The 17,803-nt window shown below is 43.3% G+C and overlaps 2 protein-coding genes across 3 annotated transcripts in view; one reads left to right on the forward strand and one right to left on the reverse strand.

Moving 5' to 3' along the window:
* The first annotated feature begins 1,234 nt into the window (after nt 1–1,234).
* Nucleotides 1,235–12,536, forward strand: bicc2 (bicaudal C homolog 2). The gene is made up of 19 exons (XM_085424453.1): nt 1,235–1,614; nt 2,760–2,806; nt 3,172–3,241; nt 3,377–3,456; nt 3,606–3,767; nt 3,860–3,913; nt 4,164–4,379; nt 4,461–4,712; nt 4,840–4,971; nt 5,169–5,358; nt 5,467–5,600; nt 5,677–5,879; nt 6,230–6,335; nt 6,804–6,843; nt 8,186–8,349; nt 9,387–9,597; nt 9,692–9,861; nt 9,999–10,098; nt 10,213–12,536. Exons 1-19 carry the CDS (start codon nt 1,338–1,340, stop codon nt 10,341–10,343), a joined length of 2,739 nt encoding a protein of 912 aa, XP_085280579.1. The 5' UTR covers nt 1,235–1,337; the 3' UTR covers nt 10,344–12,536.
* Nucleotides 12,537–14,673: 2,137 nt separating this feature from the next.
* The window catches only part of spock1 (SPARC (osteonectin), cwcv and kazal like domains proteoglycan 1), a 119,255-nt gene continuing 116,125 nt past the window's right edge, over nt 14,674–17,803 (reverse strand). For both annotated transcript variants that reach the window (XM_085424470.1, XM_085424463.1), the window contains exon 12: nt 14,674–16,113. In XM_085424470.1, coding sequence (XP_085280596.1) covers nt 15,917–16,113 — 197 coding nt within the window. In that variant the 3' untranslated portion in view covers nt 14,674–15,916. The remainder of the gene's footprint in view (nt 16,114–17,803) is intronic.

The raw sequence follows: 17,803 nt of genomic DNA on the forward strand, positions 1-17,803 counted from the left end.
ATTTCTTCATATTTTGCTTCCAGTGAGCCAGATTTCATTTTTTTTCCAGGTGTTAGAAGGTCTTTCAAAGTTATTCTTTGAACATTGGCTGCTTTTCCTTCATTTTTCACCTGATCCCACTTGTTAAGCCACTTAACACAGACCTTTGACTCGTCCGAGCATGAAAAAGGTACCTAACCACAAAAATGAACAGAGATTGTTTCTTTACATAACAGACAGATTAGCAAGGAAGCTTTTTTAAACTGTATCTTTAGGTTTGTCACAAAATCCCATAATTTGTTCCCATATCTTTAGGTTAATCTTTGATAAAGATCAAAGATAATACAATTTGACAAGCTTAAATCAGTAATTTTACACCAGCAAGGTGATTCCCAGAGAGCTGTTAATTAAAATTTTTCCATATTTCAGCATGCTGTGCAATATGTCTTCAAAAGAAATCAGGGAAACAGTATCTGAAGGAAAATAGGACAAAATCCAACAAAAACCTGATACAGGATCTGAGAGATGCATATGAAGTAGTTACAAATGTGTTACCTGGAACAGTAAATGACACTACTGACACTAACGATGTGATCATACTTTGATACAGTATATATATGTTTTCATATCTTACAGTATTCTGTTGGTAGAGTTGCAGATAGTAGGACTTTTTCTAGTACAGACAGGAATTGAAAGCTTCTTTTGAAAAACTGCTGCATTACACCCCTTTGATCGCTTTCACCCCGACCTCTGGAATCTGAAGCCCCCTGTGTCTCATTTAGAGGACGGGGAGGGAGTGCAGACATGATCTGAGGTGGCTGGATGACCTGTTTATTTTGTTAGCTGTGTGCGTTGATGTGAAGCTGGATGTCAGGATGTGTGCGTGTGTGTCTGTGTGAGAGAGTTTTGTGTCCTGACTTATCATTGGACCTTGACTATCAATCCAGATAATCTGTGGACACTGAAGTGAGGATTACTGAGGATTTGTTCTGAGAAAAGTGAGCCTTACTTGAAGTTGTATTGTCTTAGCCTTTCTGCAGTCACTACGATAGAGCAGACACTGTGTGCCGGTGCAAAGAAGCTACTTTTATCCATCTGTGCAATGAAAGCCAAAGAGACAAGTCCTTCAAGGCTCCTAAAGCTTGAACGGGCAGAGAAAGAGTTTTGTGTACCAAACTAAGTGAAGGGGGCGGGGGATGTTTAAAAAAAAAAGACACAGGGGGTGTTTCTTGCCCCTCTCTCCCTTTTTTCTGTCCCTGTTGGTCTCCTTGGTCACACACATGCACACATACTCCTCGGAAACACACACACACACACACACACACACACAAAACCACTGACAAGGGCTCAGTCCTGCTATGGCCACCACTACCACAGAGGAAAGCTCTCCAGTCCCGACCACTGTAGCACCCCAGCAGCCTGACTTGGATGACAGCCTAAAACCAAACTCAGAGGCAGAAGCTGAGCTGGGCGAGACCCAGTGTGACAGAGAGGAAAAAGAGGATGAGGAACATGAAGAAGTGGGAAGAAGCTGTGATTCGGAGCAGGAGAATACAAAAGGGAAGAGTTTGGACTCAGAGTGGGTGGAGGAGAGGTTCAGGATCGATAGGAAGAAGCTGGAGACCATGTTGTATGGTGAGTTAAATGGGATTATCAATTTTTATGGATGGAACTGTCAGTGCTATGTGCCTGAACTTCTGGGCTTTCTTATCGACTTCATTCTCACAGTCTGCCTTGAACTCTACAACATCTGAATTTTGTGTTATTTTGAAACCTATCCTATCCTGTGTTCCTCATTGACCTTGTTATCTACCTGATCCCACGTGCCTCTGGGGGCCTCCAGCCGCCTGTGCCCTTGTTGTCGTCATCAGTAAACGCCATCCACTAAACCCCTGTTGCTGCATCATTGTGATTTATGACCTGCAATTGCTTATGCATTCGCAGGTCCTTTTGGCTATTATCATTCCCGTCTGTGAAGCAAAGGTAACTGCCTCTGTTAGTTATGGCTGCTTGGCGGGTTTATGACAAATGCCTCCCCTGTGTCGCCGGGGAAACTCTTTCTGACAGCGTGCCACCGCTGTAGACACAAGCTGATGTTTGCGCTTGATGGGAAAGTGCTTCAGCTCTGATAACCGCGGCTTGGTTTTTAATGCGCGCGCAGCTGGGACTTCTGCTTTTACTGCTGTTTGAGCAGCCTCAATCAGGCAGTAAACACCCCATCTCAACCCTTTAGGTAATAATCTGTCACACCGCATTCAGGCCTTCACACTGATTTTCGTACATCCCCCTCCCTCCCCTTTGGTTTTGTACTTTAATTTTTTTTTTCTTTTTGTTTGGGTAAAGTGGGAGGTATTTGCGTCAGCAAATGCCATTGATGTGATTAGTTGTCTCCAGGCTAATTTGTGGCTGCCTTTCCTAACCACCACCTTTTGCTCCACCCCATAGTGTTTTCTTCTCATTCCTCAGCTCTGGCCAGCGTAACCCGTAGTGATAAAAGGAGGGGGTTGAAGGCGTTCCTGGGGCTCCCCCTGAACCCTGTAAATGTCACCATGGAGCAATGGCCTTTTAAACTTGTTTATGTTCCCAGCAACCTCTTGTTCCACTGGCTTGACAAATTTCAGCCAAGTCAACATTGAAATGCAGACTTTGTGTTCACATGCGTCATATTGAACATTGCGTGGCGACCAATACAACCTGACAAATCTCTCTGCTGGGTTTTATTAGGGGTTTATTTTATCTTTATCTGCCTTGTTTTTACATTTGCCTACTTCTTCTTTCAGCTCCAAAGCATGAGGGTGTCGAGACGGGAGAGGAGTTTTTTGAGAGAGTAAGTGGCTCTACACACATTCAAACACTTTATTCATAAACCAAACAACTAATAATATTTGGCCATTTTCCTTTGTAAAAACCACTGACAGTGTAATCACTAGTGTTTTAAAGCCTCGTGGTGAAATTTATCTTAGACCAGTGAAAACATCCCTGCTGCAGTTTTATTACTTGTTGGATGCTCTTCATTCAGTGATTACAGATTTTATGGTGGTGATAATTGGAGGTGGAGGCAGCTTTGTATCCTAAGATCTGCTGTGTTCTCTGAATGTGTGTGTTCTCATTGTATCTGTTACGATCTTTCCTGCATAGAGTGATAGCAGCTTCTTTGTTTCTCACTCTCTTCTATTGTCCGTGCTTTCACAGGTAATGAGAGAAACTAACACTCAGGTGAAATGGCCATCCAAACTGAAGATAGGAGCCAAATCAAAGAAAGGTGGCAAATTCTTCATGTTCCGTTCACACCAAAATCAGTGCTCTTTGTTTTGTGTTTTTCCCACAGCTTTGTGTGTGTGTGTGTGTGTGTGTGTGTGTGAACAGAGATTTATCATTTTCCATCTATTGTTTCTAGATCCACACGTGAAAGTGGAAGGGAAGAGAGCTAATGTCCTGGAAGCCAAAAGGAAGATACTAGAAGTGTTGGAAACCAGGGTGAGGTTGCTGGTGCCTTAAATTTACAATGTCAAGAATCCATAGAGGAATGTAAGCTTTTAATAAAAGTAGTTTTATGTTTTTTTTTTATGTTAAGGCCAGTATTGAACTGAAATCTGCTCAAATAACCAGTGTTTATATAAAACCAGGTAAACAAGGTGACTCTAAAAATGGACGTGGCCTATACGGAGCATTCTCATGTGATTGGAAAAGGCGGAGGAAATATCAAAAAAGTGATGGAGGTCACATCCTGTCATATTCATTTCCCTGACTCCAACCGTCACAATGCTACTGGAGAGAAAAGCAACCAGGTAGGTGGCATTTTAATTCCACTAACTGCTGCCACTATGACAGGAAACTGAAAACCAATTTGTTTACATGTTATTTATTTATTAATTACCAGGTCTCCATCGCTGGGCCCGTAGAAGGCGTAGAGGAAGCCAGGAGGAGGATAAGAGTGAGTTGTCAATGTGTAATTTGAGCAAACTGCACAGAATAGATTTTTATTTGTCTCAACACTCAATATTTTCACTCCTGTCAGACGGAAAGATCAATAGAGTGATTAAGAGGATGGCTGACACAAAAAGGACAGGTATATCTGTCAATGCACTGCCTGTCTTGTCTCTGTCTTTGTTTCTCTCCCACCTCTTCATTATCCCTCCCTTCTGTGTCTCCTTCTCATCGAACCCTTGCCCTTCTTATCCCAGGACCTCCAGCCGCTATCCTTGACCTTTGACCTGCCAGTGAGTCTTGTGCCCCAGGCTCTGCCAGATCCGGGTTCACCACTTATCCAGCAGGTAGTACAGACTCTGGGGGTCAGTGTGAGCTTCAGGGCCATGCCACCCCAGCCTCAAGCCCAGCCGCCCTTTTATGGAAGCTGCTGCACCGTCTGGGGTCTGCAGGGCAATGCAGATGTTGTAAAGGTTAGCATTAAAGATTAAGGAGACTACTGGGTAATGAGGTTTAAGTATCATGTCGTGACTATATATACCATCACCTCACAGAAGGCGACCTGCATCTTGATGGACCTCCTGCTGGGAGCAGAGGTTGCAGGCGGTATTGTCAACAGCCAGCTGGACGTCACCTCCCAGCAGCACCTATTCCTGCTGGGACAGAATGGCGCTCACTTCCTGAGCGTTATGCACCAGACCCAGACCCAGATCATCCTACCGGACCTCAGCGCCCCTCAGAGTCCTCCCTCGCTGCTCATTCAGGGCAGCCCTGATGGGGTTTGTCTGGCTAGGCAGCATCTCATGGTACAGCGGGGCTGTTTATTTTGTGTGCACATAACTGCTAAAAAACAATGCTGAGAAAACTTTGCTGCTTTTAATGTTTGACACTTTTACAATCTGTGTGATGTTTGCATATTTGTGTACACAATAGGACTGTCTGCCTGTGTGTTTGATGTTTGACATGCGTGAAGATGGGGAGGCCGATCCCTGTAAGCTAGCTCAGATGATGCGAAACCTTGGAGTCTTCATTAGCGTCAAGCCCAAAGTAAAACAGACCAGCAAGGTACATTTTACCTCGTGGCTCTGATGCTTATTGTTTGAGACACAACTGAAAAAAGAATGCTAATTTGATTGGGCTTTGTATTGATAAAAACTTGCCCTGAAATATTTCTTTGATTTTGAATGCAAAATATTCTCCCCTGTAGTTTTCTGCTGAGTTGAGTACTGATCTAAAAATCTGTGTTGGTTTATAATTGTCAGTCAGTTGTGGTGAAAGGTCTGGAAAGGAATATTTCCTGCCTCTATGAGGCCCGCCGTCTACTCCTGGGGCTGGATTCCTCTGAGACTGTTAAGATAGCTGAAATGACCCCTGGCTCTCTGCTACCTGGCAGTGGGCTGACCAATTACTGGCTCAATATGTTGCTGCAGCAGCTTCGCCTGTCTGAACAGGGTGAGAGCATTAACACATGTGATTTGTTTTTGCAATCAGAATAATTCTTTTTAAAATTTTTCTGCTTCATACTGATTCATTCATATCACCCTTCTTCTTGATGATCAGGCCCCGTGCCTGTTCCTGCTACAGAGATGCCGAACGGTACAAAGCCACGTCCCTCACCTCCACCAGGCCTCACCTCTCCCACTGAGGAGGGTAGGGTAGGGCCGAAGGGAACAGATGGTCGACCTCTGGAGAAGGTGTTTCACTGTTAATGTTCAAAATGACAAAACACAATGGGAAATTCTTCTGAAACTTTCCAATTCTCTTTTTCAGATTCTGGAAAATGAGGACCAGTTTGGTCAGCATGAGAGCTCTGAGTGTGTGGCGATGTCATCGTCTGAGACGTGTGACGCTTTGAAGAGCAGCATCAGCAGGATCGGACTGAATGGTCGGAGGGGGAGCCTTCAGGGTCCTGAAATTGCCAAGGTTTTCAGCCAGGGCAGGCGCCATTCAACAGGGCAGGTGTTAACATACAGGTGAGCGTTTTGCAGGTACACACACCTACTCTCTGATGACTCTTCATAATCTTTAAAGTCTTAACTTCTGGAAAATTCTTTTGTTGTTGTTTATACTTGCTCTACTTTGGTTTCTGTTTGATTTGATATAAATCAGCTCTACAGAGCGTGCAGTTTTAATGATGCAGCTCACATTTAACACACTCTATATTTAAACTGCACGATGACACTTTGAAAGAACTGCTGCAGCCAGGTGAAAGAAAGAGTTAGTAAGAACTCAAAGATTGCACAGAGCCATCACAGTTTCACCTAACCTTGTGTGCGTGTGTGTGTGTGTGCGTGCGCGCGTGTGTTCCTCCTGACTGTGCCAGACTGCTGAACGCAGACACTGAGGGGGGGAGGAGTGAGCGGAGGAACAGCCTGAGGAGAGATGTGACTCTGGCTCAAAATGTTCGCGCTGACTCATTCAAGGCTGAGGTGAGAAAAACAGGAGCTGCAGGTTTCTTCCTTGCTTGTTTCTTCACGAAGTTATGTAGAGATCTGTGGCAGACATTTTGGTCACGGATGATGCTCAGTGGACAGATAATCACATTTCTGTAGGACAGTGGATGAGCGAACGCTGAAAATGTCACGTTAAACTGAAAATGGGAAGATCATTTTCTTTGTCACGGTCTATAATCTATTGATTTGCAGTTTGATTTTGAAAATTGGGTTCTCTCTTTGTTGGTCTCCCCTCTTATTTTTCTCCCATCTCACATACGCAAAGGTTATGCAAAGAAGGATTAACAAGTTTACTGCCACGGCAGCAGGACGTGTTTTCTTATGCAAGTGTTTGTTCCTGCTGTAAATTAGGTTCCCGCTATCCTCCCATCTCTCAGTAACCAAAGAAAAAAATTCAATTTCATGCATTATTTACCTACTCCATTTCCTGTTTGTACTTTGTAGGATTATGACTATGAAAAGAAGAAACTGCTGGCAACCAGAGGTTAGTCCTCCTAAATGTTTAATATTTCTTCCTGTCTTGCTGCGGTTTCAGAAACGTTCTGCAACAATGATTAGCACTGCTAAGCAAGCGTTCCTTCTTTTTTATTGATTCACAGTTGCTGTTCTGCAGATAGTTGCATGAAAATAGATTTTGGTGAAGTATATTGTTGTTTTGCTCATCAGCACACTTTTTTGTTTTGTTTTCGGAGCTGAACAGGAGCAGGAATAATTTAGTTTTGCTGGTAACAATCACATGTTTTGCTCACATCATTGCTGGGAAAATACTTAATGTCAGTGGATTAAGCCAGATGAAGTAGGCTTTTAAGTTTATTCAAGCATGCTATAGGGGAGACACATTAATATCCCAAGCAGAAGTAGGGATTTGATAAAGGGGTCCCATTTCCGCAGTGCTCACTGCCAAGACAACTGATGAAGGGGGCCTGTTTATGGGCTGCAGTGTGCCAAAGTTATAATAGAGTAGCACTGGCACTCCCACTTAATTCACCAGGGGTAGATACACAATGCAGACAACCCACGCACACATGCATCCAGGAATGGTGCGTGTGCTCTCATACACAAGCGTGCGTGGACACACACGTAGCATCCCTCACGCAGAATGAGAGATACTGAAGAGATCTGCAGCCAAATGGTACCAAATTCCCTCAGTGTTCCTTTATGGGATTATGAATTAGCAGTTTGAATGGGCCATCTGCCTCACAGCCATTAAGACACCCGTATGCCAGGATATGAATGGGACATTTACGCCACAAATACACACAAAGACACCCGAATGAAAACCTACCAGTAATAATCCTGTTGATATTGCACTCTTTATGGAGTACTGTTGCAGTTTTTATCACACATTCACACATGGAAGAGGCCCAGGGTCACTTGTTTGTCGATTGAATGCGTATGCCAGTCTAAGTCTTAGCGCTCAGAGTTTTATTAAGTATGCCACATGCTGGCAAGAGAAGTAACACTGTTCGTGATTCATTATTTAACACATGAACCCAGCCTGCTCACATCAGAGTACCAAAGAAGACGTGGAAAACCTGCAAAGCATTTTTATGATAGACAGACTGCGGATATGAGTATTGATGCTTGCTGCAAAATCCATTTATGTGAATTTAAAGCTGTAAAGCTTTCTGAAAGTGTTTCCTTATTCACTTCTTTTGCCACAGCACTACTACAGTCAGACTTTCCGCATTGAACATGCAACGTGCTGCATTTATGTGAAAGCTGGCAATCAGATTTCAGACAACATCACAGACGGTAATGCTTTTGATACCAGTTGGTCCCAAAGTCACATTTTCTAACTCTGTGTTTATGTGTATTTATGTTAGCCATGCAGAGGAAGCCTATAGTCACAGAGGTCCGCACGCCCACAGACACGTGGAGTGGCCTTGGCTTCTCCAAGTCTATGCCAGCCGAGGCTGTAAAAGAGCTTCGCAACATCAGCAGACGCAACTACAAACCCTACCTGAGCACCGGTAATAACCAGCAACAGGTACAGATGAGCCTACTGCTTACTTAAAAGCTGAAAAAATGGTCTCACAGATTAACATTTTGAGTTTTCGTTCAAAGTTATAGGTAGAGTTCATGATTTATAGGTACAGCTACTTTTGTTGGACTGAATTCAGTTGAAGCTTTTACTGCAGTGCAGTGAAACAAGCGCTGCCACGGTGTCCCTCTAACACAGTCTCATTTATTGGTTTTGCCCCCTAACAGTCTCGGGCATTTATCTCACTGTGTGGTAAGCACTGCCAATTTGTACGCTCAATTACCTGGAGTCTGATACCATCAGTGTGGTCAACACAGGCACTCTTTGGCAACCTGTTTACCTGAGCTGGTTCAGCTCATCTCCCCTGCTCTTTTAAAGCCTTTTGAATAGCTGCTCTCTGACTGCCCACTGGCCATTGATGTAGAAGCAGACTCACTTAGGATAATGAAAGCAAGAGGCATTTCTCCAATGAGTTCAATTTTCCTCTGAGACCCAGGCAACTGGGAGGAAGCATTTGCTATGCCCGCTGCATTGATAGATTCGAGTGAACGACTTTTACTGTCACAGATCAGCCCACAGTGGCAAATAAGCTGGTTTAGAGACACGCTAAATGGATTTGGCTAAATCCTTGGATCTACAGGCATTAGAAAGTTTATGGCCACTTGCAGCTATTTGTCTCTGGGACAGAGACAGGGGAGAGATGACAGTAGGGCATGGTGGCAAAATGACACGATGATGCTATTGTGCAAAACGCTGTCAGAAGAAAGCAACATTAGCCTGTATATGGGAACTTATTATAGATTCCCATATTTTCAGTTTGGATACAAGAACAGCAGTAACATCCACCTGGTTTTCAAACCTGTCAGACAAAGTGTCAGAGCAATACAAGAAAAAAAAAAAACAGACAGTGGATGAACGGAGGGGATGCACCAAGACCCAGTAAAAGATAAATAAGGAATATCTTTAACCTTGCATCATGCAAAGTTAATAGAGTCCAAGAGCAAAAATAGGTCCACTTTAATGCTGTTACTATCTCCTTCTAGTCTTGGGCTGCTCAGACAGGAAAGGTGGCTAATGGAAGCGACTCTGAGAACTGGAGGGACAGACGTGGATCCACATCTTCATCCCAGCCCATCTCTTCCTCTTCGTCCTCATCCTCATCTTCCCCATCCTCACCTCTGACTACTTTCTCCTCATCATCCTCTTTTCCTGCATTTGCCTCCTCAATGAACCGCAGTAGAAGCGACAAGCCCTGTAAGTCTGACCTCTGTGCACTCAGCTAAACAGAGATCACCTGCTCCCTGCTGCGTTTAACCTTTTCCTCTAAACTTTGGCCTCCGGTGTTCAGCGGAGAGCTTTGCGAGCAATGGCAGCAGCTACTTCGAAAGTGTGTGCTCACAGAGGAGGGGGTCGACCTGCAGTCAGCGGAGCCCCAGCCCCCACTTGACAGATGACCTGCCCGAGCTGCTCGGCCAGCTGGGCCTGCTCAAATACATCGATGTGTTTGAACAGCAAGAGGTAAACTCACACACAGAGTCGCACTTGATCATTTTTTGAAATCACTTTTTTTTTCATTCAGCTTGCAAACACAAGCCGAAAGAGTTAATGCATTATAAATGAGCATCATGATGCAACTTCGGTCTACACTCCCCTAGATCGACTATCAGACATTCCTCACTCTGTCTGATGAAGATCTGAAGGAAGTGGGTGTATCTACCTTTGGAGCAAGGCGCAAGATGTTATTAGCAATCTCAGGTGAATCTCTGAAGCCTCAGCCGGGATTTATGCCGTATCCGCTTCTCTCTCTGTTTTGGCAGTATGCTGTGCTCCTCTCCTCTTGTAAAATTGATTATTTTTCCTCTGATACAGAACTGAACAAAATCAAGAGGAGGCTCTCGGATACACCTGCTGTGAAGTCTGGCTACCTGGAAGGTGGTGCTAGTGGTAGACTTCCACGAATCATGGATGTGGAAGCTGCAGCTCAGAGTAACCGCTGGTGAGGGAAGACGCCAAATATGTGGAGATATTCTAATGGGAAAATATACAACAATGATGATGCCAGTGCAAAAGTCTTACTAGCTCATTTACTACAAAGGGAGAGGTGCGAGATTATCCTGAGAAACTACAAAAATTATGTAAAACATTTAAACAGGGTGCCTTTCTTCTACAACGTAACCCAAAGCTTTTTTTATATAATAATTCAAAACAAGGAGGCTTTCCATCCAAAACTCAGTTATGACAAGAAACGAACTACACAAAGCACACAGGAACAGGAGAAAATGTTGATTTTTTTTTTTGTCATAAAGTGCCTTTCTTATGCAAACTCTATATTTTGACCATATTAACCACAATCTTTATGCAACTGTAACATTTACCCAAGAAAAAAAACATGTCATAGTGATGATAATTAAAAGGTTGCTGTAAAAGACTGTTTTCTTTTATGAGAGTGAAAAAATAGTGAATGACATATTTAAAAAAAAAAACACAACACGTCTATGGCCGGACTCAGTTATGTGTTCAACGCCTTAAATTGATAACCTCCTATGTCATCAGTGGAAATGTGTGAGGCAAGTAAAAACTGGGAGCAGACCACAAGAGGGCACTAGTGTCACACACAGTCTTCTTTTTACAAATTCACGTCACATTTGTGCTGCATGGAAAATAATGTCATTTGTTTCAAAGTGACAGCAGCATCACAGCTCCTGCTGGACAAGGTGGGGTTTGGTTTTGAATTATACAGGGCCTAGTATCAGATAAGACAAATGATTTAGAAACCATAAATACATTTATTTGTTTGAGGGTAATATGAAACTCCTATTATAGTGGTTTGCATCTTCTGACTTCTCGACAAAGAGTTTCAATTCGTTTTATCGCTACTCCCTGGAATGAAGCCAGTGCAGCCACTTTTTGCTACCTGTTAATATTATCTGCAGAAGGCTGCATGCAGCAAAATACGTGCCATCAGGGAGAGGGCGCTGACAGAAATGTGCAAATTTGGAATAGCAGTGCTGCTTATCACATGGAATTGAATGGGCCAAGATAGCTCCACTGGAGGGCATGAAGGGGTCTCGAGGCTCGACAAGCTGGTTGGTACAGTGGCAGCCAAGCATGAAAGAGAGCGTGAGTGCGATTGGTGGGCTGTGACAGATTAGGGGGAGATGATCCCTACTTATTACAATGTGTCTGCCAATTACATAGGCAGGCTTTAGACTGGTGATCCTCAAATCTGGTCCTTGGGCTCTGGAGGGATGCTGAATTTCTGTCCTGTCAGGTAGTTATTTGCAGTCCCCTGGGGTTGTGAGCGTGAATTGGTCCTTGATCACACAGCTAGAATGAAAACAACCTGGAAAAAAAATGAGCAGTGCTCTCATTCCTGAGGACTTTGGAGATCCACTTTGACTTTTAACATGTAAAGTGGCAATCTTGACTTATGGCCCAGTTAAATATGTAAAATGAAGGTATGAGTGACTCCAATAGCAGCTTGCCCACTTTAGAGAAGTCTGGTTTAGTACTGGACTTAGCTTGTCGATATTAATAACTTGTAGTATACCCTGCAGCTTTTAAATGGAAGCCCATGGATTTAACTGACGTGTATGTAGGGAACCTGATACCAACAAACAATCTAATTATTTCAGTATGAATGCATTCAAACATCACCACATCGTCATAAGCATCTCATCAATGAAACTACATGCATGGTGCTACATACAATCAGCTTCCTGTCATATTTTCCCCAGTGGGAAACTCCAAAACTGTGCAAATGACCTTTAAAACTACCAGTCTTTATTGTTACCAACACATACATGGCAAAAGATGGTGACTTATTAACCTGTGCTTGAGCCATGATGACAGCTTTATCTGTTTTCTTCACAGCCATTAGATAAAGACAGAATGTAGGAATGTATCTGTGCCGCACTAGTGAGTTTCATAAAGTGGAGCAAATCCACATGTAGGACATTGTCTCCAAATGTGGGATGAGGGAAGAAAAATGCTGTGTAGTCCTACATAAATGATGACCCCTTGTCACTGTGGATCAGTCACATGGCCATTTACTGAATACATCTTGTGTGAATGTATGTATACGGGAAGCAGTTTTGGAAAATATGCTTTGTTACCTTTTTGCCAAGTGTTAAATAACAATCTTTCAACTTCAATGTGAATCTCCATGCAAGCATCTTAATAAAAATTCACTAACAGAAAAACTACATGAAGAAACAAAGTATAGGTATAACATAAGGTTTTATGTGTTGGACAAGATCCTGACTAAAAGAAATTCCTTTTTTTGCTTTAACTCTTTAACTCCACCCAGGAGCTTGATTTCCATACGATAACTGCAGCCAACTGCATAAAGCCCCACTTGTGGCCATCACCGGTCTCTATGGAGACGCTGGGTGGATACGAGGATCCACCCAACAGGAAAAGTCATTTGGGGATAATAAAGAAGCAGCCAATAGAGAAACGAAACAGAGCAGTGAAGTGCCCTGAGGATAGAATGCAACCAAGCTTTCCCTTTTCTGAGATGAAGACAGAGCTCACTACAAGAGGAGTGAGTTTCAGTGGGAAAGCAGAAGAAAACAGAAACAATAATGAGACAGCATGTGAGTGGCTGAATGTGAGCCGTGGTGTGCAGTACACCACGTTAGCTGAAGTTCCTAAACAACCTTCCGTGTGTTCAAAATATCCATCATACTCCTGAACCCAGTGATACTTTGTCTGATTACTCCTTTTAGTAAAATGGCATCTGCACGAGTTGGAGTTCTGTTGCAGGTGGCTGGACGAACCCATGCTGTGACAAAAATTTCATAACAAAGATACCGAGATGTCTTCAAGCAAAAGCACAGAGTGAGAGGAAAGATGAAGAAAACAAGCCGATTTCACCTTAATTCTGAATAAACAAACCATTTCCTCCTTAAACATCACTCTGAATAACAGAAATTAAACACTTTATGTAACGGCTCTAAAGAGGAAGAGATGTTTTTCTGAAACTGCAAGGTCTTTCTCCTGAAGACAGACAAGCATGGCCTTGGTGCCACAGATGCTTAAGTAGATGCATTCCTACTTATGACTATATTTAAAGGTTTTCTTGGAGACCTTACCAAGGAGAGGAATCCCTGCATACAGGCAAGCTGTTTTGCATTTTATGTGAAAAAAATTAGCTATTACAATGCTATTTATTTGTAATAGGAATTTGAGCAAAATGTATTTTCGTTTTCTTTATGATTTGATAGACTGTGTTATCACTAGGGCGATCGTGGCTCAAGAGTTGGGAGTTCGCCTTGTAATCAGAAGGTTGCCGGTTCGAGCCCCGGCTTGGACAGCCCAGTTGTTATGTCCTTGGGCAAGACACTTCGCCTACTAGCCGATGGCGCGATATGGCAGACTCGCTTCTGTCAGTCTGCCCTGCCCTGTTGTAGCAGGTGGTTCGTCCAGCCACCTGCTACAACTGTAGCTTGCCTCCACCAGTGTGTGAATGGGTGGATGACTGGGTGTGTAAAGTGCTTTGGGGTCCCTAGGGGGATCTAGTAAAAAGCGCTATACAAATACAGACCATTTACCACTAATTATTATTAAGGCTCCAGTGAAAGGAATAGCTGAGAGCCATATAGCACTGCAACTGGGAATATAGGCGGATACAGTAAAGACACAAGAAGCAGACATTTTCTTTCCAACTTTTCTCATGTAGCCTGATGACAGCAGAAGACGCACGAGCCAGGGTCCCAGAATCGGGTGATTATACACCCTCCACAGCTTCCAGCATAATTTGATGCACATAGTTAAGCCCATTGTCTATTCTGTGTGACAGAGAGTCCTGTGAACTGCTGAATAGGCTTTTTCAAGCCAGAAGATTCAGTTGTCCTTTTAGCTTCTGATTGTTGCTACAATGTGTTTTCAAAGTGCTGCGCAGGCTGTTTCAAGCCAGTGGGGTCAGCTGTCCCATTAGCCACTGATATTACAAAAACACTCATTAAGCTTTTATGTTCTTATGGGCACCGCTAGCTTTGTGATTCTCCTCTCTCAAAGGCAAGTGATAAGAGTATTTTCTGCAGCTACCATTTATGTCTGCTTCTAACAGGGACGACGCTTTCTCAAGGTTGGAAAAGGTCAGTATTGATGGAGGGCTTTGATTGTAATACTGCAGCGAAATCCGGGCTTTGGAAAAAAATAAAAAATCTTATGCAAATGTGTTTGTGGTTTCAAAGAGAGGCAAGAGATGTGTTTTTATTCATCATTTTTTTTTTATCACGATTTTGTGAAATGAGATGAAACACATGACGTCCTGCCTAAAAGGTTTCATCACGGGGGAGCAAGAGACACATGGACGCAGACCTGTAAGGTTCAAAAGACACCCAAAGTGCCACTTTACTTAAATTCTCAAAGTTACAAATAAAAGTTCACGTAGTTGACATGGTGAAGATTTCAATTTCAAATCACTGAACATATCCAACGCTTTGACGCACAACTGAGCCTCTTCTTCTGCATGACTTCGTGTGTCCTCCCAGCTCAGGAGCAGCTTAGTGTCCATGCGCAGTCAAAAATCCTCAGCAGCCCTATTGACCAATTAGTAGAAGAATAGCTGGCTGAGAACCAACCGATTTGGACTGTAGGTTTTGCAGTTTGCTTTTCTTAACTGCTATCACACTTTGCAATGCAACTTCCTACCTCCTGAGATTGGGAGAAGAACCAAAAAGACACTAGACAGCATCAACATAGCAACAAAGTATTGTAGCAGCCAAATAGGCATCACTTTCTGTTTGAGATGCATAGAGCTAGACCTGGCCAGGTAAATCTCTCTTTTATAGAAACACGATGAGAAACATGCAACAACAACGACAATACATCATTAATCTCATTGTTTCCTGGGCTTCCTGGAACATTCAAGATCAACAAATATTTTACAATCCTCCTTAAAACAACAGAGAGAGAGTGAGAGAGAGAGGGAGAAGGAGCATCTCAGAGCCTTAAACTGTGGCAGCAATTTGCAGAAACATCATTGAACACCAGAAGGAGCCCGACGGTGGAACACACAATATGAAAATGAGCCGCTGATGGAGCAACAGGGAAGGTAGTCCATAGCCTGGCCTCCCTTAAGGAAACATATTTACATCCAATACATCAGCTAACATATCTGGGCTCATAGACTGACCAGAGATTCTGACATGGACATACAATGATAGGAGAAAGGGAGAACGACTGAAAGAAGATGGAACGAGTGACAGAGATAATAGAGTCCCTGTTAGAAGGTGTTTACGATCACAGGTTTGGGGGAACGTGGAGGCAGAAAGTGGACAGCTCGAGCAGAATTCTAAAAGGGGCTTGACAGTTGTTGAAATCTAATAGTCTCTCTATTTTCTGTCTGAGGACAGAGTGAAACGCTTGAAAATGAAGAGGTCAGATGAGGTTCACTGAAGAGAGAGATTTGGATGAGAGACAGAGATTGCAGTAGCAGGTTGAGGGGCCAGGAGATGGACTGCTGCCAAGGTAACTGGAGGAAGAGACATTGGAATGGCTTTAGATCTGTGCTGAGTTAACGGAGTTTCCTGGTCAGCTGATGGCAAAGGAAAATGGAGCGGAGCTACCAAACGTAGCCGATTTCGTCATCCTTGTCCTCTTCCTCGTCCTCGTCGTCCTCGATGGTCCCTCGGGGATGGATGCGGCCCCGTCTCTTCTTCTGCCGGCTCCGACCGGTCTGTGATGGCTCCTCTTCTTGATCGTCGAGGAGTATGACCGCACCGCCGCTGCCAAAATCCCCCGATGTCTCCTGATCCTCATCTGTAGAGAGAGAAAAACATAATAAAGAGATTACACAGATATCCCCAGATTAACATTAATTATGATATATTAATGATTTCCCAGATTATAAATTCTTTGCCAGTGGGCTCCCTGAAACTTGAAAGCCTACTGGAAGTAACCCTTCCAGCACTTTTCTGAACTGACAGGTTTCTGTCATATTTAAGGCCTGCTTACATAACAAAATTAGTGGGTTTGCTTCGGCAGTTAGCAAGGGTGGTCTACGCTTCTGCAGCTACCTTTGGAAAAACCCGGAAACTATGCTAATAGTCATCAAACCACATCTTTATTGATATATACAGAGGTGTCAAGACTTTCATTAGAGGGCACAGGAGGTCATGATGCAAAACAAAACATTCAGTGTAACACTTCACCCCCAAAGACCTTCAGAACTAATTCCACTCTCATTAGCTCCAGCCTTATTTTGTTTTGCACTAATTGCTAATGTTAGCAATTAGCCTGGGTGTAAACTCTTGAAATAGGGCACAGAATCAGAGTAGGCCATCATGAGCTAACTCTTTCCCTAACCAATACATTCTTTTCAGGGGAGCAAATAATCTACTAGAAAAAATAAATGAAAAAACAACAACTTTTGCTTTCTGTTGATTTACCCAACAAACAACATGCGGCTACAGGGAGTTGATTATACTGGATGGTTTTAGTGGTGTTTGGTTAATGGGAGGCTAATGCTGAATCCAGTGGAGCTACAGTGTGAACAGGAGTCATTATCAGCTTCTGCCTCGAGCATTTTTTGAAGCTCGAACTTCAAATTAGTCTGTGTTCAAAACAGCCTATTTACACCTGGGTACAACTGTGCTGTGGTTGAGTGGCACTTACGCTGTTAAAATCAGTTTGGTGTCCTTGTGTTCAGGCTATTGAGTGGAGAGCTGCTGCATTGCTACCTGTTTGTTCTACGCAGGCCAGAATGGGAGAACTCCAGGCAACCCCTGCCTCAGGCCACTCAGCCAGAGTTAGATGAGCTTGTTAGGACTGGTGTTGTCTACGCGTGTGCATGTGTGCATGTGTGCATGGAGGCTGGACGGACATCAATACTGGAACCTGCATTTACTGGTTTTCGACTAGACTGGCATCCGTGCGAGGTGCAATCTGCCAGTGAGTTGGCTGTTTGATTGGTAATTAGTATGTCTGCCTGGATTCTTTCCTCCTAATTATTGTTCTTTTTTCCACAGTGCAATTGATTTGTAGCAAAGTGCTTTTATTGGCTTTTTGACCATTTCATTTGAATTTCCATGGCTGACTTGTTAGGTATCACTATAACATGTCAAAAAACTTAATCTTGTATATTCTTTGTCAAAATATAATGCAATAGGCAGTAGTTTATTTGTTTATTCTCCCCTGTGAGGTACGCCTCAGCACTGCTTCAAATTCATATTCATAACAGATCTTTTGACATTGCTCCCTGCTGACAAGTGTGACAAATTTTCTGTCTTGACTTGCAAGATGCTGGTGTTTTATCAGAGGTACACGAGCAGGATATCAGAGGCAGATAGAATCAGGCATATTAGAAACAGCTGAATTGGCTCCAGAGGCATGCCTAATGTTATCTATTTCCTAAATGATAACTGATCCGTAGATACCGGTACAGATAGAGACACACGGGGAGAATTACTGAGCAAAGAAAGAGAACAAAGTTGCAGCTGCAGTGCTCTCT

The sequence above is a fragment of the Rhamphochromis longiceps genome, linkage group LG2, assembly GCF_057381845.1.
Source record: "Rhamphochromis longiceps isolate RC_006_pf linkage group LG2, R_longiceps_female_GT1.1, whole genome shotgun sequence".
NCBI classification, from domain to species: Eukaryota; Metazoa; Chordata; class Actinopteri; order Cichliformes; family Cichlidae; genus Rhamphochromis; species Rhamphochromis longiceps.